Raw genomic sequence first — 24,924 nt, 5'->3', positions numbered from 1 at the left:
ATAATGGACTTCAATGGGGATCAATGGGTTGAAGGTCTAAACTGCAGTTTAAATGCTGCTTCAATGAACTCTACAAGATCCCAGCCGAGGAATAAGGGTCTTATCTAATGAAAAGATCAGTAAATAATAAATAATAAATAGAAATTATATACTTTTTAACACAAATGCTTGTTTTGCACTAGCTCTGCAATGTGCATCTACGACTTTGCACATTATGTAATCATATTGGAAATTTTCCTTTCAAAAAGCTAGGGTAGGACGAAAAACTCTCATTTTCTCCTTCCACTTCAAAATCATCTGACATCTCTTTTTTTTTTTTTTTTTTTTTTTTTGTAAAGGGTGTTTGACTTTCTTTGGATATTTGCTTTGTAAACACTGGGTCAGTACTTCTATTCACATCACGTGTGATTTTTCCAGTGTGACTTTGTAATGGGTGGTCAAGCTAGTGCAAGATATGTATTTGTGGTTAAAAATTCTATACATTTTAATAAAAAAAAACAAAAAACAAATCGTTTCATTAGATAAGACCTTTATTCCTTGGCTGGGATCGTGTAGAGCCCTTTGAAGCTACAACTGCAATCTGCAATTTGGACCTTCAACCCGTTGGCTCCCATTGAAGTCCACTATATGGAGATAAATCCTGGAATGTTTTCCTCAAAATCCTTAATTTCTTTTTGACTGAAGAAAGAAAGACAAGAACATCTTGGATGACATGGGGGTGAGTAAATTATCAGGAAATTTGTATTCTTAAGTGAAATAATCATTTAATATTGCCATCATTTTAAATGGCAAACTGACTTTTTTGCTTAGTTTTTTATCCTGACAGAGCGTTTGTCTTGAATTTTCTCTATAGCCAATAATTGATCATACAAAACACATTGTTCTTAGCACAAAACATGTCAACCTCTATTTAAAGGAATAGTTTACCCAGAAATTTAAATTCTGTCATTGTTTCAAACTCATAAGGCATTTGTTCACTTTGAAACACAAATGAAGATATTTTAATAAAACTTCACTTAAAGTCCATTCACTCACAACTTTGACACTTCAAAAAGTTTATAAACAGATCATCCAGAAATCATACGGTTCGATCCAAGTGTTCTGAAGAGACACAATGGCAAAACATGCATCTAATCACATAAACAGAGCACATCAAATACGGTAAACAGAAGCTCAAACATACTTGCTTGACATGCAAGACCAAACCTCATTGGTTCTTACACATCAAGGTTAGAACCAACAAAAATCTATTAGGTTTCATTAAAAATATCTTATGTTGTGTTTCAAGGATGAACAAAACATACAGGTTTGGGTGAAATCCCTCTGTGTCATGTATTTTCTACTAAACAGTACATGAATTTGCCCCAACATATTTTATATTTTGACAACCTTTGACATCAAAGTTATGGAAATTCCAAACAGTAATTACTCTATTTATATTTCTATCCTCACTAGTATAGAGGGTTTGCACTAACGTCATGATTTGGTCAGTTACCCGGATATGTGGACATATTAGCAATACTCGGATGTTAACAACAGCATGGATTGCACTGTTAATGTACTACTGAATATGTTGTTCTGCTAATTTATGCTGCCTAAACTATAAAAAAAAAAATTGTGGAGGCTGCTAAATCATAGAGAAGGACTTAATAAGCAGGAAAGAACGCAATATTTTGACAAACTAAAGTTAATAAGTGGTAACGATATGTAGGAGCAGTATTAATTAAGATATTTGCCTAATATTTCACCTACCTGACCGGAAATGATTCTTTTTTTCTTTAGACAGTTTTTTTTACACTCTTCCCCTTGATTTGTTATAACTTTTGGCAGTCTATAGTACTCCAAATGTTTTTCCTGGTCCGACCGATTAGTACAGCCCAAAACATGACAATAACTGTCCATTTTCAGCAGCAATAATCAGCAAAATATGCGAGTTCCGTTCAGTTCAGTGGCATTGTTTACTTTCCGTGCCGTCAATATGGCCGATTGATGACACGCCGTGAAAACACTGTTTGGTTAAGTTCATTTTATTATTAGCATTTATGATTGTTACTATCCACAGGCATATCAGAACAGTCAACCCACCCAAACCACTGACTTTAGGGTCTTGTTTACACTTTCATCTAATAACCGGACAATTTATTACACTGAGACTTGAGGATTTAACATAAATTTCTCATAGATATGTGAAACTGCCATGTGTTAAGTTATGCATTCCTCTCCTCCACCCCCATTTCAACAGAAGTTGAGCAAAACATTCTGCCGCAAATCTTCCCGTGCGAACGGGGTATAATGAGGGTGTTTGTGTAGCGCAGGAGCGTTTAATTTCACTGTGAAATACAGCCCGTCTCTGGGGCCACACAGCTCACAGACACTGACTTTGGGCAACATGGCTTCTGATGAGTCATACCTGCGCGCTAAATAATCAGTCTGCATCTCAACTGCGTGAAAAGCACAGCCAGGAGGATCAGGTGGCCTCTGATAAAGATTATTTCCTTGTATATGCATAGGTGTAAAGTGTTTATGGGCACCAGTGTCATTTTTTTTTTTTTTTTTCACATATGAAGTTCTAGAATTTTCCCCCTGAAATGAGAATTGTTGTCATTTACTTCCCCTCATGTTGTTTCAAACCTGGCAACAAACACTTTTTTCTTCCATTAAATACAAAATCAAGTGTTCCGGCTCTTTTATACAAAGTTAGTGACAGAAGTAAACAAACAAGAACCAATGACATATTTGGATAGAGGTGAATGTAAATAATATTTGAAAGCTGCAGAGGATATCCCCACTGAATAACTAACTACTTAAAATTCAGATTGTTTCCTCACACAAAGACAGCGTCTAAGCTGCACTTCTTTAATAGTGCTTTTAGCCATTTTTTGAGCTTGACAGTGGTCACAAGGACCTCCCTTAGCAGTGTTGCCAAATCTGCGGTTTTGGAATTGGGCTACTTTAACACTGTTGCTGCGGGTTGTTTTTCATGTCCGCGGGTTGAAGCAAATCCCAATAACGTTATATTTAGGCCCTGGAATGTGAACTCTACAAGGGGAACCCGTCCAAAAAAACATGTATTTTACCCCCAGGAATGCGATTTTTTTCTGGGGGCCCCCGCTCGAAACACAGCTTCTTTTTCTATGTCCGACAAGTCATTTCGCTCTCACACAACACAGCATGTTGTCACGCAGTGAAAAATACATTGCGGACTAAAGGGGATACTTAATTGGCTGAGAGACCAGACAGAGCAGGTTACTTTTGGTATAAAACTGCCTTAGCTTTCAAATTTTTGTAAATTCATTTTGTAAAAAAATTCAAACAATAAATTACATTTTGTGGCTCGCGACATATTGCTGTGGCGCCTAAGTTCAAGCGGCATGTTACCCAATCATCAGTTCCTCTTTACTAGCTATAGCACAAAATAAACATGATAGAACATCAGAAAATATCTTGTTTCAACCACTGAAATATGTCAAAACACCATTTTTCTAATCCAGTTCCAAGTTCAAATCCACTGACTTTAATTTACTCACCTGTCTGGTTGATTTGTCAGGAAAATGTCATATTTTGCGTTATCATTGGTCAGATCGCCTGTCAATCAAATCCCTGCGTAGGTTCAATTAACTTTCCTTGTATGGACTAGAGCAGCATGAACTTTATCTTAAAGGAGCTCTATTATGCTCTTTTACAAAGTATTGATTTTGTTTTGGGGGTGTACTAGAACATGCTCTCATGCTTGGTGGTTCAAAAAACACATTATTTTTCACATAATTTACATTACTACAATACCTTTCTCCCCAGCCTGGCACAAATGGCTTGATTAGTTCAAGGTTTGATGAAGGCCTGCCTTCCGAAAAACTAAATGTGCTGTGATTGGTTAGCTCTCCCAGTGCATTGTGATTGGTGAACAGCTTAGATGTTTCAGTACTGCCACGCCCCTTGTCAAAGAAGCAAGTTCCAATGAATTAAGGATATATTAAGGTATAGTTGACGCTACAGTAGTGTTGGGTCCTATCATAAGCCTGCCAGATCACCGATACATGATATTATTGTGTTAATTTAATTATTTGCATACTTAGTTTCATTGCCGAAACCAACACCAGCATAAGGCTCAAAGCAGCCAAATGTTTTAAATATGACTTAATTTGTATTTGACGACATGACAACAATTGAATAAAAACATTGTAAGTTACTAATTATAATGCTTACATTTCGTTAGTTATTCAAAAAGCAGCTACAGAAAACGAGAAAATTAACATTATCAAAGAACATAATCACTGATTAGCCCAGCCTAGTCTAGTCCAAGTTTATGCATTTTAAAAAACAGTTGTGTTATAAATGAAGCTATCTACGCTGTATGATGAATAAATCTCTTACCACACACTGCAGACGTCTGCAGCGTGTTATGGCTCCGACGTGGCCACTCTAGTCAATGCTTGTGTTTATACCAGCCGCACCACGGCTCGTTAAAGTGTCCCAGAAGCGGCTCTCCGCGCTGCGTCGCTAAAGTTAGGCTAATCCTCCGTTTTGTCCGTACCCACCCCACAACAATTTGGATTTTTGTAGGTGGGATTTATTTTAATGACATTCTAATGGGCTGTGTTGTGACCTCACAGCACCCGGAAAACAACGCTGTAGTCCAAAGGAGTCGTTGGTTGTAGTTCTTGAAAAGCGATTTTTTATAAATGAAATATCTCCCTTTGGAGTGGACTTTGAGATTTGTAACTTTGTAGATGTTTTTCACGCCCAAACATACACACCACACGCTGACTAAAATTCAAAAAGTGAAAAAGCATAATAGAATCCCTTTAAATTTCTCGTTTTGTGATTACAGTAAGAAATAAATACATATGGGTTTGGAAGCGAAACTTGTGGTACAATTGTGGTAAATATCCATCTCATTCAGTGCTCTTTTTGTTTTTTCTTAAATAAGACAAAGAAACCAGTGTGAGAAATCAGTGCAAATTATTGAGTACAAGTGAATTGCCTGAATGAAACTGAATTGCATTTTCAAACCTGTTTTCCCACAGTTCTGGCATTTAGTTCTGCTTCTAAACAGCTTAGCGCTTATGGGGAAATATTATCAGGGAAAATGATTCTCAGGTCATCTCCACTGACAGATTAATTTACTGAGCCACAGAAGTATTTTACTGGGGTTCGTGTCATATTAACAAAAGGTTCTAGCGATGCCCGTGTTTAGAACGATATGAGGATGTGTAAAGCACACGGTTTTTGAGAGGACCGTGTCTTTAAAATCCAAGTATATTTCTATTTTTATATCCCTCGCTCTTTTCCTCAAGATGCTGTCGGTAGTTTAAAGTTGACATCTGTTTGCACTACTGAGTGAGAGCGTGCACAAGTGTGTGCGCGCGCAGTTTGAGAAACAGGCCAGGCGAGCAGTCGGCATGACACTTATCACCCAGTCTGCGATTGATGCTCTGCCTCTCGCCCTCAATGTCACGCACGACACATCCGTCTCCGGGGGAAACAGGAGGTGCGAGAGCGTGTGACAGTTTTAAATCCCCTCAGCCGGGGAGAAGGACATCGGCGCTGCATCTGATAGAGCCCGGCTACGTCCCTCCCCCCCTACCTGTGTCACCGGCGCGGGATACTGTGATCAATCACGTAACCAAGACGGCGAGGCACTAGGTCGTCAAGGCGACCGCAAATCGCTCTTTATCGGAAAGCTGCAGAGACAGGCGGCCTGGCCAACTCCAGCTGGAAATGACATGTTTATTGGCTCAGAATAAGAATCAGCTGGCCAGAGCCTGACATTTGAAGAAAACAGTAGTTTTTAGGCTCATTGGCTGGGTGCTTTCGTGGGGGGCCAGAGGGATAGATGCTGTATATCTCATGCTTTTTGTGACACATCGCCTGGAATCGTGTAAGAGGAAACTGTAGGTCATCGGGATCACATTCCCGCGCATTACTAAAACCCTGAAGGCTCTCTGTTGAATATCAAATCAGTTCAGCAGCTGAACGGAGCATATAGTAAACGTATTAACAGATAGGATCTCTGATGCACAGAGCCCCAGGCTTCAGAGACAGACCTGTCACAACAGCTAATGAGCTGCTCTCATTAAGGGAGTGTCCAACAATTAGCTGATTATGTAATAATAATATCTTTGATTAGTCGCACCTCGATGCCTCGGGTCATTTCTTTTGAGAGACCGTACCTGCGTCCCTGAATCAATGGAACATTAATATAGTGTCAAACATGTGATAAATCACCTGGTGTGCGTTGGAACTTTTTTTTCTGAAGACATCCACCTTATTCTGAGTAACTGATGAGTGCCACCATGATGGATTCTAACTTCCATTTGGATCAGGGTTGCCAGGCTTTCACAACAAAACCCGTCCAACTGCTACTCAAAAGTAGCCCAAATTGTGATCTCCATAGAAATCAGTGTTAAAATGGGGTAAAAGATCGACTGAATTAATTAAACTTAAACTTTTTGAATATAACTTATATTCTAACCTTAAAATGCATGCTTTTTATGTAACCTTCTCACTTTAAATACTTTTGTGAGTTAATAAGAATATTGTTAACACTTTAGTGTCCATTTCTCACTATTAACTAGTTGGTTATTAGCATGAATATTACTGGAACCTTGGCTGATTATTATTACTTAAAAAGCACATATTAATGTCTTATTCTGGACCTTATTCTAAATCCTACTCAGTTCCTAAATCTAACAACTGCTTTACTAAGTATTAACTAGCAGTGTTGGGCATGTTACTTTAAAAAAGTAATTAGTTATAGTTATTGGTTACTTCTTACTAATAGTAACTGAGTTAGTAACTGAGTTACATCATTATAAAAGTAGCTAATTATCAGGGAAAGTAACTTTAAAAAAAAAAAAAAAAAAAAAAAAAAAAAAAAATTAAAATATGTCAAATAACTTGGACGTCCCCAATATGTTAAATGAATGGAATAGACACTAAATAGAATATATTATTATTATAAAACATTGTACACTTATCTACACTTTAATGTTATGGGACAACCTATGACATTCAATAAATGACTGTTAATATTATCAACCCTCTACAGACACCTTGGGAATAGAATCGCCATTGGTTAGTACATTTTTTAGTTTACTCACCAGACTAATATTAAATATCTAATCTATCTATCTATCTATCTATATAAAGCTTAATGGCACAGGTTTTTTTAATGTCTAAACTGAAAGTACACTTAACATAAGTCAGTCAAGCATTAGAATATGATGTTATGATAATTTAGCATTAAACTTTAGTAATTAGAATAACCGTGTATGAATGCATAATTGTCATGTTGACTGAAATTAGGACTGGTGGTGCTGTAAAAAAGGGAAAAAAACTATAAAAATAACACTGATAAGATAACAAAACTACTACAAAGTCTAGTACTAATAACAATATAAAACGCACTAAGGAATAATGAGCTGCTGGGTTCATGAATATTAATCACGTTGTTTGTGTTTGCTTGAACTGATTTGCTTAAATCAAAACAGGGATGATAACAGGTTAGCGCCAGCCAGTGTTCGCATTAGTTCCGCCTACTACCGGAGAATCCATCAGTTCTTAAAAGCTGAAGAATTCCAAAGGAACTCCGTTATTTTGACAGGAAAATACAGCAAAGAATATCGTTTGCATGTAGTATATTTTGCATAGTATATTGCATAGACTCTCTCACTCTGTATTTGCATGTGTGTGAGACAAAGTGACGGCTAGTCGTGTGCCTTCACACTAGAGTTTATGGTTCATCAAATACAGGTACGCTGCACATCCATTCAGATGAACTGAAAAATAAAATTATAATAATATTATAATAAATTATAGTAACATCGCATTTTATTGTCAGTAATGGTAACGGCGTTGTAACAGGGGAAACAGTAATTTGATTACTCGTTATTGAAAAAGATAACACCATTAGTAACGCCATTTATTTATAACGCTGTTATTCCCATTACTGTTAATAGGCAGTAATTAGTAGTATATTAAGGCATAAGTTACTTAATAGTTAGTCAATAGTGATAACTGGTCCCAAATCTAAAGTGTGACCAGAATAATTTATGTAGTCATTTATTATTTGAAAGAATCAAAAGAACCGTTTCATGTCTATCCTGGTATCATTAACTTGTCAGAGTTTATATAGGATTTAGAAAGTAATTAGTAATAAGTACTTAAATACATTTTGAAGAGAGTAATTTGTACAGTAATCTAATTACACTGTAATTAATAACTAGTAATTAATTACTTCTTTAGAGTAATTTACCCAATACTGGTTATGAGGCGGATAAGACTGCCGGTACCAGGAAGAAGTTGGATCGAGGTCAGGAAAAAGGTCACTCGATGCCATCACAACACTGAAGATCCCACCTTATGGTTAAAAGAGCCAATTACTTGTTTGTATCCTGAAAAATACATTTAAAAAATTAACTTAAGAGCAGACCAGTGGGCAAAAGACATGAATAAACATATGAACATTTTTTTTAAAACGTTCGTGATCTCCTGTTCTGCCACATTCCAGAGGTGTTCTGTTGGATTGAAATCTATGACCGTACAGGCTGTTTAAGTTTAATGAGCTGTAGTTCAAGAAACTAGTTTGGGAAGATTTAGGCTTTGTGACATGGCATGTTATCCTGCTGGAAGTAAGCCATCACAAGACAGGTACATTGTAGTCATAAAGGGAGTTTAAACAATGTTCAGTTGGTACTAAGGGGCCCAAAGTGAGCCAAGAAAATATCCTCCACATCATTACACCACCAGCACCAGCCTGAACTATTGATAAGGCAGGATGGATCCATGCTTTAATGTTGTTTACGCCAAATTCTTACCCTACCACCTGAATCTTACAGGGGAAATAAAGTTTCATCAGACCAGGCTAACCTTTTCCTGTCATCTGTTGTCCGATTTTGGTGAGCCTGTGCAAACGGCACTCTCAGTTTCCTGTTGTTAGTTGACAGGAGTGGTGCCCGGTGTGGTCTTCTGCTGCTGTAGCCCATCTGTATCAAAGTTTGATGTGTGCAGAGATGCTCTTCTGCATACCTCAGTTGTAATGAGTGATTCTTTTAGTTACTGTTGCCTTTCTATTAGCTCAAACCAGTCTGGCCATTCTCCTCTGACCTCTGACATTAACAAGGCATTTTGGCCAGCAATGAGTGAGTTGTTGAGATTGTTAGCAGATTAGATATTTCTGTTAACGAACATGCTGAACAGGTGTACCTAATAATCTATCTATCTATCTATACCACTGTTCTACTAATATGTTTGACAAAGTAACCAGAAAATTTAAACAAAAAACATGATTTTGTGAAAAACACAGTCATCAAAATTAGAGAACAGTAGTCACTGTAGCAGGAAATAAGGATACAACTAAAATTTTGGAGGGTTACAGCTGTCAGGAAGTGTAGAAGTCCTTGCTTTGAATGACTTAAGCACATCTGTGGCCACAGGACATCACTAGTTTCTCACACTAAGCTAGTGTGATACTGGTCCACTCTCTTCCATAGTTTGGTAACTGCAGCCATAACTTTGTCACCAAGGATTTTCAGTCAGGTTTAGATCAGGACTCTGGGTTGGCCATTTCATTATTTCAGTGTTCTTAGCTGCAAGGAACTGCTTTACCTATTTTGCAGTGTGATGGGGGCATTATTTTGCGCGACAATTGCAGGCTGATTGGGAGATGTTTACAGGGAAGGCACCACATGTTGCTGAAGGAGGTTCTGGTAAACAAATGACTAGTGATGGGAATAACGGCGTTATTTTTTTTTAGTAACAAGTAATCACACTTATTACTGTTTCCCCTGTTACAATGCCATTACCAATACTGACAATAAAATGTGGCGTTACTATAATTTATTTAAATTTCATTATAATTTTATTTTTCAGATCATCTGAATGGATGCGCAGCATACCTGTATTTGACAAACCGTAAACCGTAAAAGGCACACGATTAGCAAAGAAACACACATGCAAAGACAGACAAGAATAAATCGATTCATATATAGATTCTGAGATCTTCCGAATGCATCGTGATTCTCTTTGGAATCGATTCTGAGCTTAGATTTTAACAGCAGACGCTCACGAAGAAGAGTGCTGAAGATCTGAAGAGAGTCATATAATTCGTTTCAACCTTTTCAAATTGTATGAATGATTATTTTAGGTTCAGTTGTGTGTAAGGATTGTTATTGTTATTAAAAAATATGAACAAAGATACACATTACAAATAAACATAATACAAATAATTTTTTTTTAGGTACAGAAGGTGTATTTGCCAGAGGATTTAAGAAATTGAATTAACTAATATAAAAAGTGAAACACTATACTTATATGCTATAGACATCAACTGTACATTGACTTTTATTAAAGCAACTTTATTAAAGTTCTTCAGTCAAGAGCAGTGAGTGATTTTTCTCTTTGTGTTTTGTTTTATAAATGAAATAAAAATTCTGTAATCTGTTTGTCAATGCCGTCAGTGTTTTATTTTTATGCCATCATTTACCTGTTCTCAGGTTGTTTTTAACTTGAATGAGTTTCTAATTTTCTATTAGGCTATTTGATTCAGTGGGGACCAGCTACTGTTTGGTTACCCACATTCTTCAAAATAACTTATTTCGCTGCTGTCAACACCGTCATGCTAGGTGGGCGTGGTTCAGCAACCAGCTCCACCCTCGTCCCTCCGCTTTGCCCATTTTCGATTATCCGGGAGTGACGTGCAGTCACACGATTCCAAGATGGCGACGGCCAACTCCCGCCCACTAAGAACTTCAAAAATGCTCTTCAGAAACCTACGGGTGACGTCACAGACACTACGTCCACATTTTTTAGTCGATGGTTGACATTGATGTGACTGTATGTTGCATTGTACAGTATATTGAGATGGAGGCACCAAAACTGCAACTGATAGAATAGCGCGGTTCTGCGATATTTCTCCAAAAGTAGACCGCGGAGACATTTTTATCGTCCACGAGCAAAAATCGTCATATCGCACACCCCTACTTGGAGGTATCTGTTAGTGTTCTCTAATTTTGATCAGTTCTTTTTCAAATATCTCATGTAAGTTTATTATACTGTGCTTCAGAATACAATTAATTTATGAAATATGCTTAAAAACTGCCCTTGTATTTATTTATCATTGAGCTGTTGAGCTGTAATGTTGATAACTGGATAAGTAGATTTTGATCTTTCCCCATTCTGGCATTCTGGTAGTTAGGAGCTGTAACAACGTGATTAAAGGAGTTTTTGACATACTAATTAACATTGGAAGTGGTTAAAACAGTACATATGGGTAGATTTTGATATCACCCTTTAATGTTTTGGCAGTACAGTGCAGGAGCCCTGGGTCCTCTTTACAGGCTGCTACAACAACCCAGCAACAGCCGAGGGAAGCATTCAGTTCGGCCTTCCCAAGAAAGGGCCTCTCCCGAGGGGAAGCTGCCAGCTCTAATCCCAGCGGCCCAGCGTTAGTGAACTGTGCTGTGTTGCCATGTTTGACGCTCAGTGGCTAACCACAACCTGCCTCCTCGCCAATGACAGACTTCACACCCAGCAGTCAGTGGTTTGTGAAGGAGGCACGATGCCGGCGGTGACGAGCCCTCTGCGAGCGACTGCGCCATGTGTCAAGATGGCACATAATGACTAGGAACCACAGAAGATTTTCACTGCCACAAAAACCGCTCTGACAACACGAGAACTCGCTCTTCATTAAAAACAGGAAGCAGAGAAAAACCATTTGACAAGCACAACAGCCGCTCACCGTTATTTGCTTATAAAGGACAAAGCAAAAACAGTTCCCACATCCAAAAACTCAATTAACGTACATTAACACCTCAGGACTTCCACGGCAACAATAAAAGCCATCATTTTGACAACTCCGTGCACGAGCGCCTCCTGTCCAAATCTCAAACTCTAACTCCTGCCAAGAGCTGCATGCTGGGTGCACACGAGACCTATGGATTTCACGAGCCACTTCATCGGAAAGTGCAATTATGAAAGATGTCTGTCGAGAGAAGGGGAAAAAAAGCCTTGTTCCAGGCGTTAGGCTCATAATGGCTGGCTACTGGAGCGGACAGAGAGCCCCTGCCATGTCCTCTCGTCCTGTCGGAGCGCGTTATGTCAGCCGCTCCACAGGACTGATGGTGTTTATGATGGCTAGAGTAAACAGGCCTGTTGGAGCCTCTCTTTCCCTGGCAACCAGGTCATGTAGTGCTACTGTATGAGCTATCTAGTGCACAATTGTTTGAATAATTCTTTTTTTAAGCAAGCATTAAAATTAAAATATTTTAAATGATATTCAGTGGTTTCAAGTAGGGCTGTCACAATATCAAATTTTTCACTATAAGATTATCATGGCCTTCAAAATTCACGATAACGATATATTGTGATCTCTATAGAGATCTTGACAAAAAAAATCCATACAAAAGGAAAAATTACACTAAACAGAAGAGAATAAAATGCTGCACTAAACTATTTATTTTATACTCAGTGTAGTTCAAGTCTATTAACATATTACTCAAGACTTACTGATATAAATACTGTAATTAAACCTTATTTGGAGTACTACTTGTGCACAATGCACATTTCTTAATATTACCCTAAAATATGCTTTAATGTCACTATTAATGAGGATTGTATGATCTTTAAATAATATCAGTGTTTAAATGCAAAATATTGAAATTGTACCTAAAGTATACTTGTTATAGTTCCACTTTAGCGCAATCAAATATACTTAAGTATATCTTTAGTTGGACTTTCTACACTACTTCCGCACAATTAAAGTGCATTCTGACTTTTTTCTCGCAAATGTGAGTTTGTATCTCACAGTTCTGACTTTTTTCTCAGTTGCGTGATATAAACTCAACTGCATGTTATGAAGTCAGAATTAAACTCACAATTCTGACTTTTTTTTCACAAATGTTACTTAACTCCCAGTTGCAAGTTTATATCACAGAATTCTGAAAAAAAAAATTCAGAATGGCATGACATAAACTCGCATTTGCGAGAAAAAGTCAGAAAGCAATAGATTTAAAATGCATTTATTTTATTATTTTATACTAAGTGTAGTTCAAGTCACTAACATTTTTTTTAGAATTGAGTTCTAAAATGTGAGTTTATATCACGCAATTCTGAGGAAAAAAAGTCAGAATTGTTTATGGCCTGGTTTCACAGACAGGGCTTAGACTAAGCCAGGATTAGGCCATAGTTCAATTAGGACAGTTAAGTAATTTTTATAAACGTGCTTAGAAAAAAACATTACTGGTCTTGAGACAAAACAAAGGCACTGATGTATTTTAAGATCAGTCAGTGCAAATTTCTTTTAGTTGAAACAGCTCAGACTTACATTTTAGTCTAGGACTAGCCTTAAACCGGAGGTTTATCTCGCAATTCTGAGTAATTAGTTTTTATCAGAGTGGCGAGATACAAACCGGCATTTGCGAGAAAAAAGAATTCGAAATTTTTATCCCGCAAATCTGACTTTATTTCTCACAATTCTGGGAAAAGTCAGTATTTATCTGTATATATCTCGCAAATTTAAGAAAAACAAACTAGCAATTCTGAATTTTTTTTTTTCTCGTAATTCTGACTTTTCTCAGTTGCGTGATATAACCTCAGTCAGAATTGTGAGATATAAACTTGCAGTTGCAAGTTATAAAGTCAGAACTGCGAGACAAACTTGCATTTCCAATGAAAAAGTCAGAATTGTATAAACTCACAATTCTGACTTTTTCCTCAGAACTGCGTGATATAAACACAATTGCAAAAATACTTTTTTCTCGCAATTCTTACTTTATAGCAATTGTGGGTTTATATCCTGCCATGTTGGAAGTTATAAAGTCAGAAGAGCGAGTTTATATCTTGCAATTCTGGACTTCATATCTCCCAATTGCGAGCTTATATCAATTCTGAGGAAAAAGTCAGAAATGCGAGATGTAAACTTGCAATTGCGAGGATAGTCACAATTACCTTTTTTATTCATTGGCGGAAACAGGCTTGCATAGATAAAGGCTATGACGATTAGCATTGCAATATAAACAATATCCATTTGAAAATACCTGAGATATCATGAAGAACGCAGATAAACAATATGCTGTTATAATCATGTGCTGATTCTCATTATGTTTCATCGTACAAAACATTTCTTTTTGCAGTTTTTTTTTTCAGCTAAAGGAACAGCTGGATGCCCTTGTCCATATAAGGGATTTCCTGAAGTCATTTGTTTTATTACTCTTATGAGTCTGGCTTGTGGACTTTCTGCACGAGGGCGCTCTCTGGTGTAGAGTATGAATGAAACAAATCACACGTCAGAGTTTAACACTCCATAATAGCGCTGGCTCTAAGTTATTGGTCAAATTACTAGCATGTTGCAACACTGCTAATTAACACAGTAACGATATTTCATTATTTGAATATCACGATTATCATCAATACCGGTATATATTTTGACACCCTTAGTTTCAAGTTCTTTGCACCTAATTTTAACATTGCTATAGCTGGAACTACACATTTAATGATTAAAAAATCTTTACAATTACTTAAAATTAATCTAATTTGAAAGATCAAACAGATGTAAACGAAGTGATTGAACAATTTATTGTTAGATGATATATAAAAGGTTGGTTGTAATCAGAGGATGTTGTTTGACATCCCCACAGAGCTACACAAACACAGTTTTGGTTTCCTAGGCGAATATTGTGAGTCACTTTTATTAAAAGCATCATTACTACAGTTGGCAGCAATTTACAGTTCATCATACATGATGGTTTCCAAAAAAAAAAAAAGAAAAAAAGAACACTCACAAAAGAAAAAAAAAAAAAAAAAAAAAAAAAAAAAAAAAAAACATTTACAACATTTATGTCTGTAAACTTCAAGGCTAGTTAGAATTGAGGTAATGCTGTTCAGCTTTGTGGCTAAAGTAACAAAAGTCCATTCAAATAGATAAAGGTACCTGATTTTATTCTTACACCAGTGCATTAACATGGATACAATGAGACAATTTGACTGCAGTAATTTATTTCATGTCGCTTTTTCACACTTTCCGGTGTTTAGTCAAGAGAGTAAAATTGAACATTCAAAAGCTGCCTTCGTTATTGCTGTCTCCACAGGTCGAGAGGTCTCCTCACCCGTTTGGATTGTCAGTGTGAGAGACTGGGAACAGTCCGAGTGTAGGCTATGATATGTGAGAACTTCGCCCGCTCCTCTCAGCAGAACAGTACAACGAAAACCACGATTCTTCCTCAGCAGCGCAGAGTGTCTTAATGCCGTTAAATTGTACACCATTGAATATTACGAGATGCTACTCATTGTTACAATATCAACAGTAGAGAGAGAGGAAAAAAATATGACAACAAAACAATAATATTAAAATAAGGAGAGAGCAGCATAGCACTATCGGAACGATTAATTCCTATAATATTTCAGGAAATTTCCATCTCATCTAGAAGGCACCCACACAGTGCCAAAGACTTCAAGAAAAAAAAAAACAAACAAAAAAAACAAAACAACAAAAAGTAAGGGAAAATACAGGAAAAAACACCCTTTTGACATCCGCACAACTGTTCACGTCATCCCTGGCTATGCTAATGGTTACAGAGACAGCTTATTTGCTTTCGTCTTAAATGTTACCTGTCAACAAAAACCAAACGACCAAAGTGTTTTGGATATTGAGTTGGCATGTAAACAACTGGACTAACCATTCTGTCAGAGTTCAGTCTGCGTCTCCACAGCCCTGGGGAAATGTTAGAAGGCCTGATTCAGTTTTTTTTAGTCACTTTTGTCATCCTCATCAGCAGGGTCATCATCGTCTTCATCATCATCATCATCGTCCTCATCATCCATTCCACCCTCCATGGAGTCTATTTCCTCTGCCGGCCCTGCCAGGTCATCATCTAGCACTGATGAATCAGCAGTCTTGTTCTGGCTCTCCTCTGAGTCACTGTCTTCAAGTGTGTTGTCAGCAGTTTCCACGTCAGCTGTGGAGGCGTTCTGGTCCTGATTTGTGCGGGGCCCTTTACCGGACTCCTTGTCCTCGCCGGTGGCCCCCAAGGCCCCGGACACGGCGCTCTGGAGGTCAGCTAGAGAAGCTTGGGGGAAGCCTGCAATGCCCAGGCCGCCAAGGCTGGGGGGTAAGAACATTGATGGGTAGAAGAGGCCTGGGGCCATGGTGGACAGCAGGAAAGGGTTGAAGGCCAGCGGGTTGGTGGACATGCCGGCGGTGGCGGCAGCGGCTGCCGCGTTCAGCGCGGCTGCATCACCGGTTGCCTCAGCAGACTCCGTTTCGGTCGATTTCTCCGCTTCCTTCTCCTCGTTCTCATCTCCTTCGTCCTTGGTCTCCTCGTCAGTCTTCGGCTTGGGATTCTCCTCGGATTCGGCCTGTTCTGTGCCAGAGGCGCCATTGGTGGCCGTCGCAGCAGCGGCCAGGTTTCCTCCAAACAGACCTCCCAGGCTGAACATGTTGGGGAGGCCGCCCATGCCAGGAAGCATGAGAGGCAGCATGGCTGCAGCGTGCTTGGCGTCCACTCCCCCTCCGAGAGCAGGGGGAAAGCCCATGAGGCCAGCAGCCAGCTGGAGGCTCTGGAGGTTCTGCAGGCCTTGCAGACTGGTCAGGTCCATGCCTCCAAACAGCCCATTCATCAGTAAAGGATTAACGCCGGACGTGGAAGCAGCTGCTGCGGCGGCTGCCGCTTGGGCTGCTGCTGTTGCCTTTGCTATCTCGGATTTGGGTCGCCTGCCTCTGCGGCGCACGCCCTCCTCTCTGACTACTGGCCCAGTCAGAAGACGGTCAAACATGGACTCTGGGAGAAAGCCCTGGAAACAAAAAGAAAACATTATAATTTAAATATATACAATAATAAGGGTTTCTCTGCTGGGAGGTAGAAATTGTGGCCATTTTATTGGCTTGCATTTTTTAAATTAAGTATCATTAAAATTGAGTTAAATTAAAAAGTCTTAATTTTATACTATATAATAAAATAATAAATAATCATTAATAAGCATTTTTGGTTTTTGTTTTCGGCCAAGTGCATCCAGAATTTTTGGTTTTAGCCCAGAATTTTTAATTACATTCCTGTTTTTTTTGTTGTTGTTGTTTCTTCATGTTTCAAGTTTCTTACGCTCACCAAGGCTCCATTTATTTTATCAAATGTGCAATAAAAACAGTAACTGTCTAATACCGCAATAAAAGCCTCCTGTATCGAATCGATGCATTTTTTTGTAAGAAAAATATCCATATCCAAAACGCAAGAATCACTTTAATCTAGCTTGCGCCAACAGTCGTACACGGAAGCAGCTCCAGATGGATGACGCAGGACATTTACGCTGCGCCAGTGAGTCTCGTAAAAACATTTTTTGTTTATAGAAGCAAAGTTTCCTTACTTAAGCAAAGGAAAAGCTATCACCTCTTGTTTTATATCGAAATCTGACATTTCTTTACAAATCCTCGTTTTGTACTTCTAATTCATGACAATTTTGTTTTGGTTTCTTCACGGCACTTCCGCATTCGCACGCGCAATGCCGACATCATACATCATCCGCCCAGAGCTGCTTCTGTGTACAACTGTTAGCGCAAGCTAGATTAAAGTGATTCTTACATTTAAATGCAGATATTTTTCTTACAAAAACACATCAATTTGTTACAGGAGGCCTTTATTCACCCCCTGGAGCCATGTGAGGCACTTTTTTATTATGGATTGATGTAGGGCTGTGAACGATTAATCGCGATTAATTGCATACAAAATAAAAGTTTGAGTTTGCCTAATATATGTGTGTGTACTGTGTATAATTATTATGTACATATAAATACAAACACATTCATGTATATATTTAAGAAATATTTACAAGCATATGTATTTATTATAATTTTTATATAATTTATATTATATATAAATAAAATAATTTTGTATATTAATAACATATTTTACATATACACATTAATTTGTGTGTATTTATATATACATAATAATTGCACAGTACACACACATATGTTAGGCAAACTTAAACTTTTATTTTGTATGCAATTAATCGCGATTAATCGTTCACAGCCCTAGACTGATGCACTTTATTGGACTTGTTTTGGACTGATGAAGAGAAACGCCCGCCTATGCCGTTCTAAAGCTTGAAAGTGGCAGGATAATTTTTAATATAACTCCGATTACATCCGACTGGAAGGAGTAAGTCATACACACCTAGGATGCCTCGAGGGTAAGTAAATTATGGGCTAATTTTTGGATGAATAAACCATTTAATGACGTGTTTTCTAGATAAAAGTATTTCTTAAAAAAAAAAAAAAACCTTACTGAACTCAAACTTTTGAATTGTAATAGTATACATTATAAAAATATTTTAAAAACAAAGCAATAAGTAGTTTGATTCATGCCGATTACTAAGTATAAATGATCAAATGGTGGCTAAATAGATCTAAATTCACTCGAAATGTAAATAAAAGACTCACCGACTGCTTCACAATATCCGTCCAGTCTGGGGCGATAGCAAATTCTGGATTTTCAACCAGCCAGCGGGGTAAATCCTTCATTGGAGGTGCCATGGCGCCTCCCATCTGTAATTATTAAAAGTTATAAACGTTACAGCGAGTGTAAAGAATATTTAGTGTGAAATAAACTCGATCCCTTCATACACACTAACACTTGCCTTTCTTCCATTTCTAATGTTAACAACAGGGACTCTTTCCTCCCCAGTCAGCGTATTAATGTCGATCTTGTTGGGATTGCGGCATCTGTGTCTCTTCTGTTTGGGCTTGGCAAACTGAGAGAGGAGGAGGTCCTCATTCTTCTGAAAGATAAGAAGAGAACTCAGTAAGATAAAAGCACACAGGACATTCCCATATCAGCCAACAGAAAAAAAAAAAAAAGGGCACAAAGAACTGCACTCACTGGTACATATCCAGGCATATCCATAGTGTAAGTGGGGTGCTGTCTTAGCCACTCCCGTAAGTCCTTAGTGCTGGGTCCATCTTCTCCTGTAAGATGGCTTCCCTCTTCTAGGGCTTCAACAGGAGCTTTATGTGCAGGAGATGACATGGGTCTATGTGCCCGCCCATCCACGAAAGCTTTGGTCCCTTCGGAATTTTCCTGTAGATGCAAAGGAACAGAAAATGTGCTTAAAGGGTTAAAATAATGTGTTGATGCCCCACATGAAACAGCACGACTCCCACATCACATCCTGACAGGATACGTACCGCATTGAGTTGTCCTCTCTTGTTCCCCATAAAGAGCAGTTCCAACCCCTCCACATTTTTCCTGCGACCTCTCTTTCTCCGGTTGGGGAGTTCAGTGTCAAGTAGAGAGCCGTTGGCTCTTGGTCTAGAGGAAGCGCCTGCTTGCAGAAGCTCCATCTGTGCTTTCAGGGCTGCGGAGGAGGCCATGGCTCCAGGGAAGGCAGCAGCGGCGGAGGAGGAGGAGGTGGACACGCCGTGCAAGGCCTTGGTCAGGTCTATGGCCTGTGCTTGGCCTTCTGCAGCATGGGACTCTCGTAACTGAGCGACCATCTCCATGAGGTTCCTGCGCTTGGCAGCACGCTCTGCCTCGATCTCCACCTTTCTCCTCCTGCGTCTGCGCTGCCGAGGTACTGACAGGCTCAAAGCATCGTCCTGGACAAGAATAGTGAGAGGGTGTTTAATAAATCTATTTTACGTTAAACTATTTGTTTTATAAAAAGTGAATCTCAGGAGGCGCAGTAGGCCGGGTTGGGGCGTGACTTGCCTTGTTGACCTGAGGTGACATGGTGAGGTCCTCACTGCCACTATAGCTGGTTTGACCCACCATTGAGAGATCACCAAGACTCCGCCTCTGCAGGGGGCTGTCCGTTGCCATGGAGCTGTAGCCAGGCAACAGGCCTGGGAAGTCAAAGAACTGCCTCCTGTTGGAAGGCCACTTGCCCTTCATGACCGCTTCACAGATGTTGTCCATACGATTGATCATTACCCTGTCCTGAAGTACAAACAAGAAGAGCACCACAAGTGTGAGTGAGTGTGTGCGCGTGGATGCATACATAATGAACAAGAGGGTACACAAAGGGTATCTCATTTTCTCCATTTCAGCTCCGGTTTCATGTCCCAAGGATCTTATAATGCAATTTTGCCCTGTTATTAAAGGAGGAAGCTCTGAAACTATAAGTATGCATCACATTATCATGTCTTCCTCAAAGGTTTGGGCTTGGCTTTATCTCCATTTATCTTTAAATCACTTTTGTAGCAAGCTAGATTACTACATGCTAGAAGACAGGGAAAATGGACATGTTAATGCATTTAATCGGAAAAATTTTAATTGACAAAGGAAAGTGGGAAAATGGTTTAACTAACCTTGGGCCAGAAGGAGAACAGTGAACGTTCACTAAACATCTGAGAAGCTGACGGCTCAACGTCATCAACGCTGAAGCAGTCCCTGGTCTCATCACGGGCCGTGCTCAAGGAGGCGTTACTCTCCTCATCGAAATTCTTCCTCTCAGAGGCGGCTCCAACTGCAAAAATAAAAAAATTGATCTTTTAATACAAGCTAGACTGCAATTAGACTTCTCAAATCAAAATCTATGCTGTTTTGCCGAATACAGCATCTTGAAAAGGTCAAGTGTGTAATTTATTTTTATCCCAGCATAATATGAAGAGAAAACTGCTGAAAATTTGTTGATTTTTCCCAAATGGCTCAGCTAGTGGAGTAAATTTGGGGCAGGATTTGTACAAACAATGGAATATACAAGGGGAGTGTCCATGAAATATGTATGAAAACAATTTCTGCGATTCTGTTTCCTGGACACGACGTACAGAAAGTACACACTTTAGATATCTGATTGGGAATCTGAAGCCAATTTAAGGTACTCCAGCAAAGTAAAATGAAAGAGGATGTAGTGGATTTAGCCTAATCCTAGATTAAGTAGCAATTTGAAGTAATTAAAGAAAAGGCTTGTCCTAAAACTGGTTTGATTTGCTTTTGGATCATACAATAATGTCTCGGGCATGTTTCTCTGATGTGTAACGTGGTGTAGATTCATAATTTAGTCTTTGTACTAATTTGTTTTCTAAAAAAAAAAAAAAAAACTGGTTTAACTGCTGCTGCAAAAACCTATAATTCATCTCCTGGACCACCTTCACAAAAAAAAATAAAAATAAAAAAATTATTTCAGAGTTATAATTCTTATAGAGAGCTCACTGGCTGCCATTCATAAAGCACAAAGTTCAACTGCGGAAGTTATAAGCTATGTTTCCATTACCCTTCAAATTGCGCAAATCCAAACTGCAAATTGAAAAGACACCAAATGTAAATGCATCGGTTTCACAAAAATGTCCACATATCACAAAAAAAGTTATTCGAAAAAAGGAATATTTCACAAAACTGCAATGAAAATGGCCATTTCACATTTACAGGTCACCTTGTGTACGTAAAAAAAAAAAAAAAAAAAAAAAAAAAAAAAAAAAAAATCACATTTTTAAAGTACTATCCACCTTTTTCTGAACATGGAAGTCTTGCTCGACTGGAGTGGTTCTTTACATTTAAAGTCTCTTGTGTTTCTAGTCAAATTAACATTTTCTGAGCAGATAATATAACGTTAAACCTGCTGATATTTTTATATTCAGTTATACTGAAAAAGTTTTAATTCAGTCTCTTTTTTTTTTTTTTTACCCTGTTTTAACACGGATGTCTATGGAGACCAGAACACAAAAGCACCCAAATGAAAGTTAGAATCCATCATGGCACCGCTCATCGGTTACTCAGAAAAAAAGGTGGGCAACTTAAAAAAAAAAAAAAAAAAAAAAAAAAAAAAAAAAAAAAAAACACAACTTCATATTTACACAAGCATCGACCACAGAACGTTTGAATGAGGGGCTTTCCTTGCCATTAAAGCTTGGATAACCCCTTATTTATACTGCACAAGTCAGCGGCACAATACAGCTCCGATCGCAGCCACTGTAGTCAATGCTTGTGTTTATACTAAGCGCGCCATGGGAGGTTTCAAAAGCGGCTCTCCGCACTGCCTCTGTAAAGACAGATGCCTACGTCTACTACAATTAAAATGAATGACTAACAATAACAAAACAAAAAAAGGTTTTAGTCGTATAACATTGGTTAATGGAAACGGCATCAGTTTTTTTAATAAACATTTATAAAATATCGCAGAAGTTTTGCAAATCTGTAATCGAAATGCATCCATTATTGCACTTTTCAAACCACCTGTTTTTCATCAGGTTTAGCACAATCTAATGTCATTGTATTTATAATGTATATTTATCAATTTATTTTGTTTTAAGGCTTTAGCAATTGTATATAGTTTTAAAAACGTGACCCTGGACCACAAAACCATTCATATGGGTCAATTTTTTGAAACTGAGATTTATACATCATCTTTCCACTGATGCATGGTTTGTTAGGTTAGGACGATATTTGGCAAAATCGAGAATCTGAGGGTGCAAAAAATAAAATAAAAAAAAAAAATACTGAGAAAAGCACCTTTAAATTTGTCCAAATAAAATTCTTAGCAATGCATATTACTAATCAAAAATTAAGTTTTGATATATTTATGGTAGGAAATTTACAAAATATCTTCATGGAACATGATCTTTACTTAACATCCTAATGATTTTTGGCATAAAAGAAAAATCGATAATTTTGACCCATATAATGTATTTTTGGCTATTGCTACAAATATACCCATGCTATTTATCACTGGTTTTGTGGTCCAGGGTCACATATGATGTTTGTTTTATGTACTTGAGTACAAATATACACTACTTGGCATATAAAGTGTACATCTTGTGTTAAAACTGAATAAAATGTTGATCACAAAAAGTCATTACAAACTAAATACCAAATGCCTAATATTCACCTTCAGCTTGTGAAGATTTTTCTGATTTGTCGTCCTCATCCATCTTTTCATCCTCATCATCTTTAACAGTTTTGTCAGTAGAAAATTTAATCTCAGTGGTTGACGCTGGCTCTTTCTCATCCTGAGCCATTTTGTCCTCAGGGGTTGTGGGCTCCTGAATCATGGGCTTCTCATCAGCCATATCATCCACAGGACAACCCTGCTCTACCTTGGTCTTAACCTCTGCTGCATCATCTTTCTCCTCCACTTCCATCTTTTCCTCTTTAGGCTCGTGTGTAAGACCCAAATCATTTGCTTCCTCTTCTTTTTTAGGAGAGAGGCCTTCAGGTTTTTCTTCTTTGACCTCCTCCAAGTCACCATTCTCCACTTTGGGCACCAACGCATCTCCCTGCTCTTCCTTCACCTCCTCATCTTTGAGCAGGTTCAGAGGTGTAAGAGGATCAGACACGATGGGCAGCTCGGCACCCTTGCCCTGTGTGAACTTCCGATGGGCCTCCAAGAAGCTCAACTCGGGGTCGTTGAGGATGTGGTAATCAGTGCGGCTGACACCGTGCTTTGCGGCACCCCGCAGGAGGTCTCGGTCATGGCGTCCGGGCTCCCACCAGGCTGGGAGGTCGGGGCTGGGCTGGCAGAGATTCAACCTCTCATCCAGCTGAGGGTGCGGCAACACCTGCTCCCTGATCCGCCGCAGCAGCTCGATACGATAGAGCGTCCGTGAAGCCCGCTCTTCTGTAATGGGGTCAATGATGAGGGTGGGGTCTGGCAGTTCTGCAAGCAGAAAGATGATGTCCAGTTGCATAATCGAAAATGGGAAAATTTAACCAAAATCGACATGAAAATGTAAAGAGTTATACTATTTTGTATGAATTTATATTTTTTTTTTTAAATGCTAATTACAAATCATATTTATCGTATTTATAATACATATATAAGCTACTATCGATACTGTTGTGATATATTTTGCATGTTTGTTTTAGGGAACACGTAGTAAAGGGAGTGGGAACTGGAGCTACTTAAAGGTAGCAGAAGCAGATTAGATTGTAATTGCAAAGAAGAAAAAAAAAATAGACTAGAGAACAAAAACAACAAGCAAGCAGGAATTGACAAGAAAGGGGAAAAAAAAAAAAAAAAGAAGTTTACCTGTTTCAGCTTTGACCTGCATCCGACACACCCGCTTGCACATGGCTACAAAAGAGTAGTAATATTTTTCCAGGCTTTCGTCTGTCTTCTTGTCTAGACGAGCAAACGCACGGAACTGGGACCAGTCAAAGCACTGTCTGTGCACGTCATAAACCACGCCGAATGTGGATACCACACGGTAGAAATCGGCCTCTTCACGCCTTGTCCATCTGGAAAGCAGATGTTGGTAAATGGAAATAAGGTGACGTGTGACTAAAGGAGAATTATAGTTTTTTTTTTTTTTCTAGGAAGATCTAGACGTAACTCACCTCTGCCGTCGCTCTTTAAAATAAGCCGCTCCGTCAGCCAGCAGGGCGGCGCTGTCGGGCATGAAAGGTGATCCCTTAGCCATGAAAGGCCCTCCTTCAGCCATGAAAGCCACCGCTCCATCCGAAGCATAAGCTCCTCCCTCAGTTACCATGGCAAGGATGTCATCACGCGGACGGCCTCGGCGCCGGTCGGGTTTGGTCATGGCTTCCTGCCTTAGCTGCTCACGTTTGTGAGTGCGCTGGTAGGCCGTGATGAGGCGGCGCAATCGTGCAGTCAGCGCAGAGGCTGGTGGCCAGTACAGATTGCCTGCTTTCCCATTCTCACCAGGCTTAGGTGCTGAGAGTGGACAAACAGACGGTAATGGTGAGCAAAAATCTCAAGTATGATGGGTAACACCTGTGCGCTGGGGAAATAAATACCTTCTCCGGTTTCACCATCCATCCCATCGTCTTTATCATCCAGAGGAGAGTTTGTGAAATCCTGTGAACATGGCAAAGATGACGTTACATTTTACCAATGCAGATTTTGGTTACAGTCAAGACTAATATTTTCCAAACTCACATCCAGATCGTCTTTGAACGGCATCCGGAGTGGCTTGTACTCTGGGTCCTCATCCTCTCTATTGTTTAAAAAAAAAAAAAAAAAAAAAAGAGAAAAGCTTTTAGC

General features: G+C 38.8%; 1 protein-coding gene across 3 annotated transcripts in view; it reads right to left on the bottom strand.

Moving 5' to 3' along the window:
* Positions 1 to 14,649: 14,649 nt before the first annotated feature.
* Positions 14,650 to 24,924, bottom strand: part of chd7 (chromodomain helicase DNA binding protein 7) — a 47,783-nt gene continuing 37,508 nt past the window's right edge. For 2 of the 3 annotated variants that reach the window (XM_051126744.1, XM_051126752.1), the window contains exons 27-38: positions 24,820 to 24,877; positions 24,678 to 24,738; positions 24,258 to 24,594; positions 23,950 to 24,158; positions 22,810 to 23,577; positions 20,294 to 20,451; positions 19,695 to 19,922; positions 19,172 to 19,582; positions 18,867 to 19,064; positions 18,625 to 18,765; positions 18,428 to 18,532; positions 14,650 to 16,785 (exon numbers count right to left, since the gene is read on the bottom strand). In XM_051126744.1, the coding sequence (XP_050982701.1) occupies positions 15,742 to 16,785; positions 18,428 to 18,532; positions 18,625 to 18,765; positions 18,867 to 19,064; positions 19,172 to 19,582; positions 19,695 to 19,922; positions 20,294 to 20,451; positions 22,810 to 23,577; positions 23,950 to 24,158; positions 24,258 to 24,594; positions 24,678 to 24,738; positions 24,820 to 24,877 (3,718 nt within the window). In that variant the 3' untranslated portion in view covers positions 14,650 to 15,741. The remainder of the gene's footprint in view (positions 16,786 to 18,427; positions 18,533 to 18,624; positions 18,766 to 18,866; positions 19,065 to 19,171; positions 19,583 to 19,694; positions 19,923 to 20,293; positions 20,452 to 22,809; positions 23,578 to 23,949; positions 24,159 to 24,257; positions 24,595 to 24,677; positions 24,739 to 24,819; positions 24,878 to 24,924) is intronic. The other variant, XM_051126760.1, reaches the window with a different exon arrangement.

Source organism: Labeo rohita, chromosome 2, assembly GCF_022985175.1.
Source record: "Labeo rohita strain BAU-BD-2019 chromosome 2, IGBB_LRoh.1.0, whole genome shotgun sequence".
NCBI classification, from domain to species: domain Eukaryota; kingdom Metazoa; phylum Chordata; class Actinopteri; order Cypriniformes; family Cyprinidae; genus Labeo; species Labeo rohita.
The sequence above is the reverse complement of the archived record's forward strand: the minus strand, read 5'-3'. Positions and strand labels throughout refer to the sequence as shown.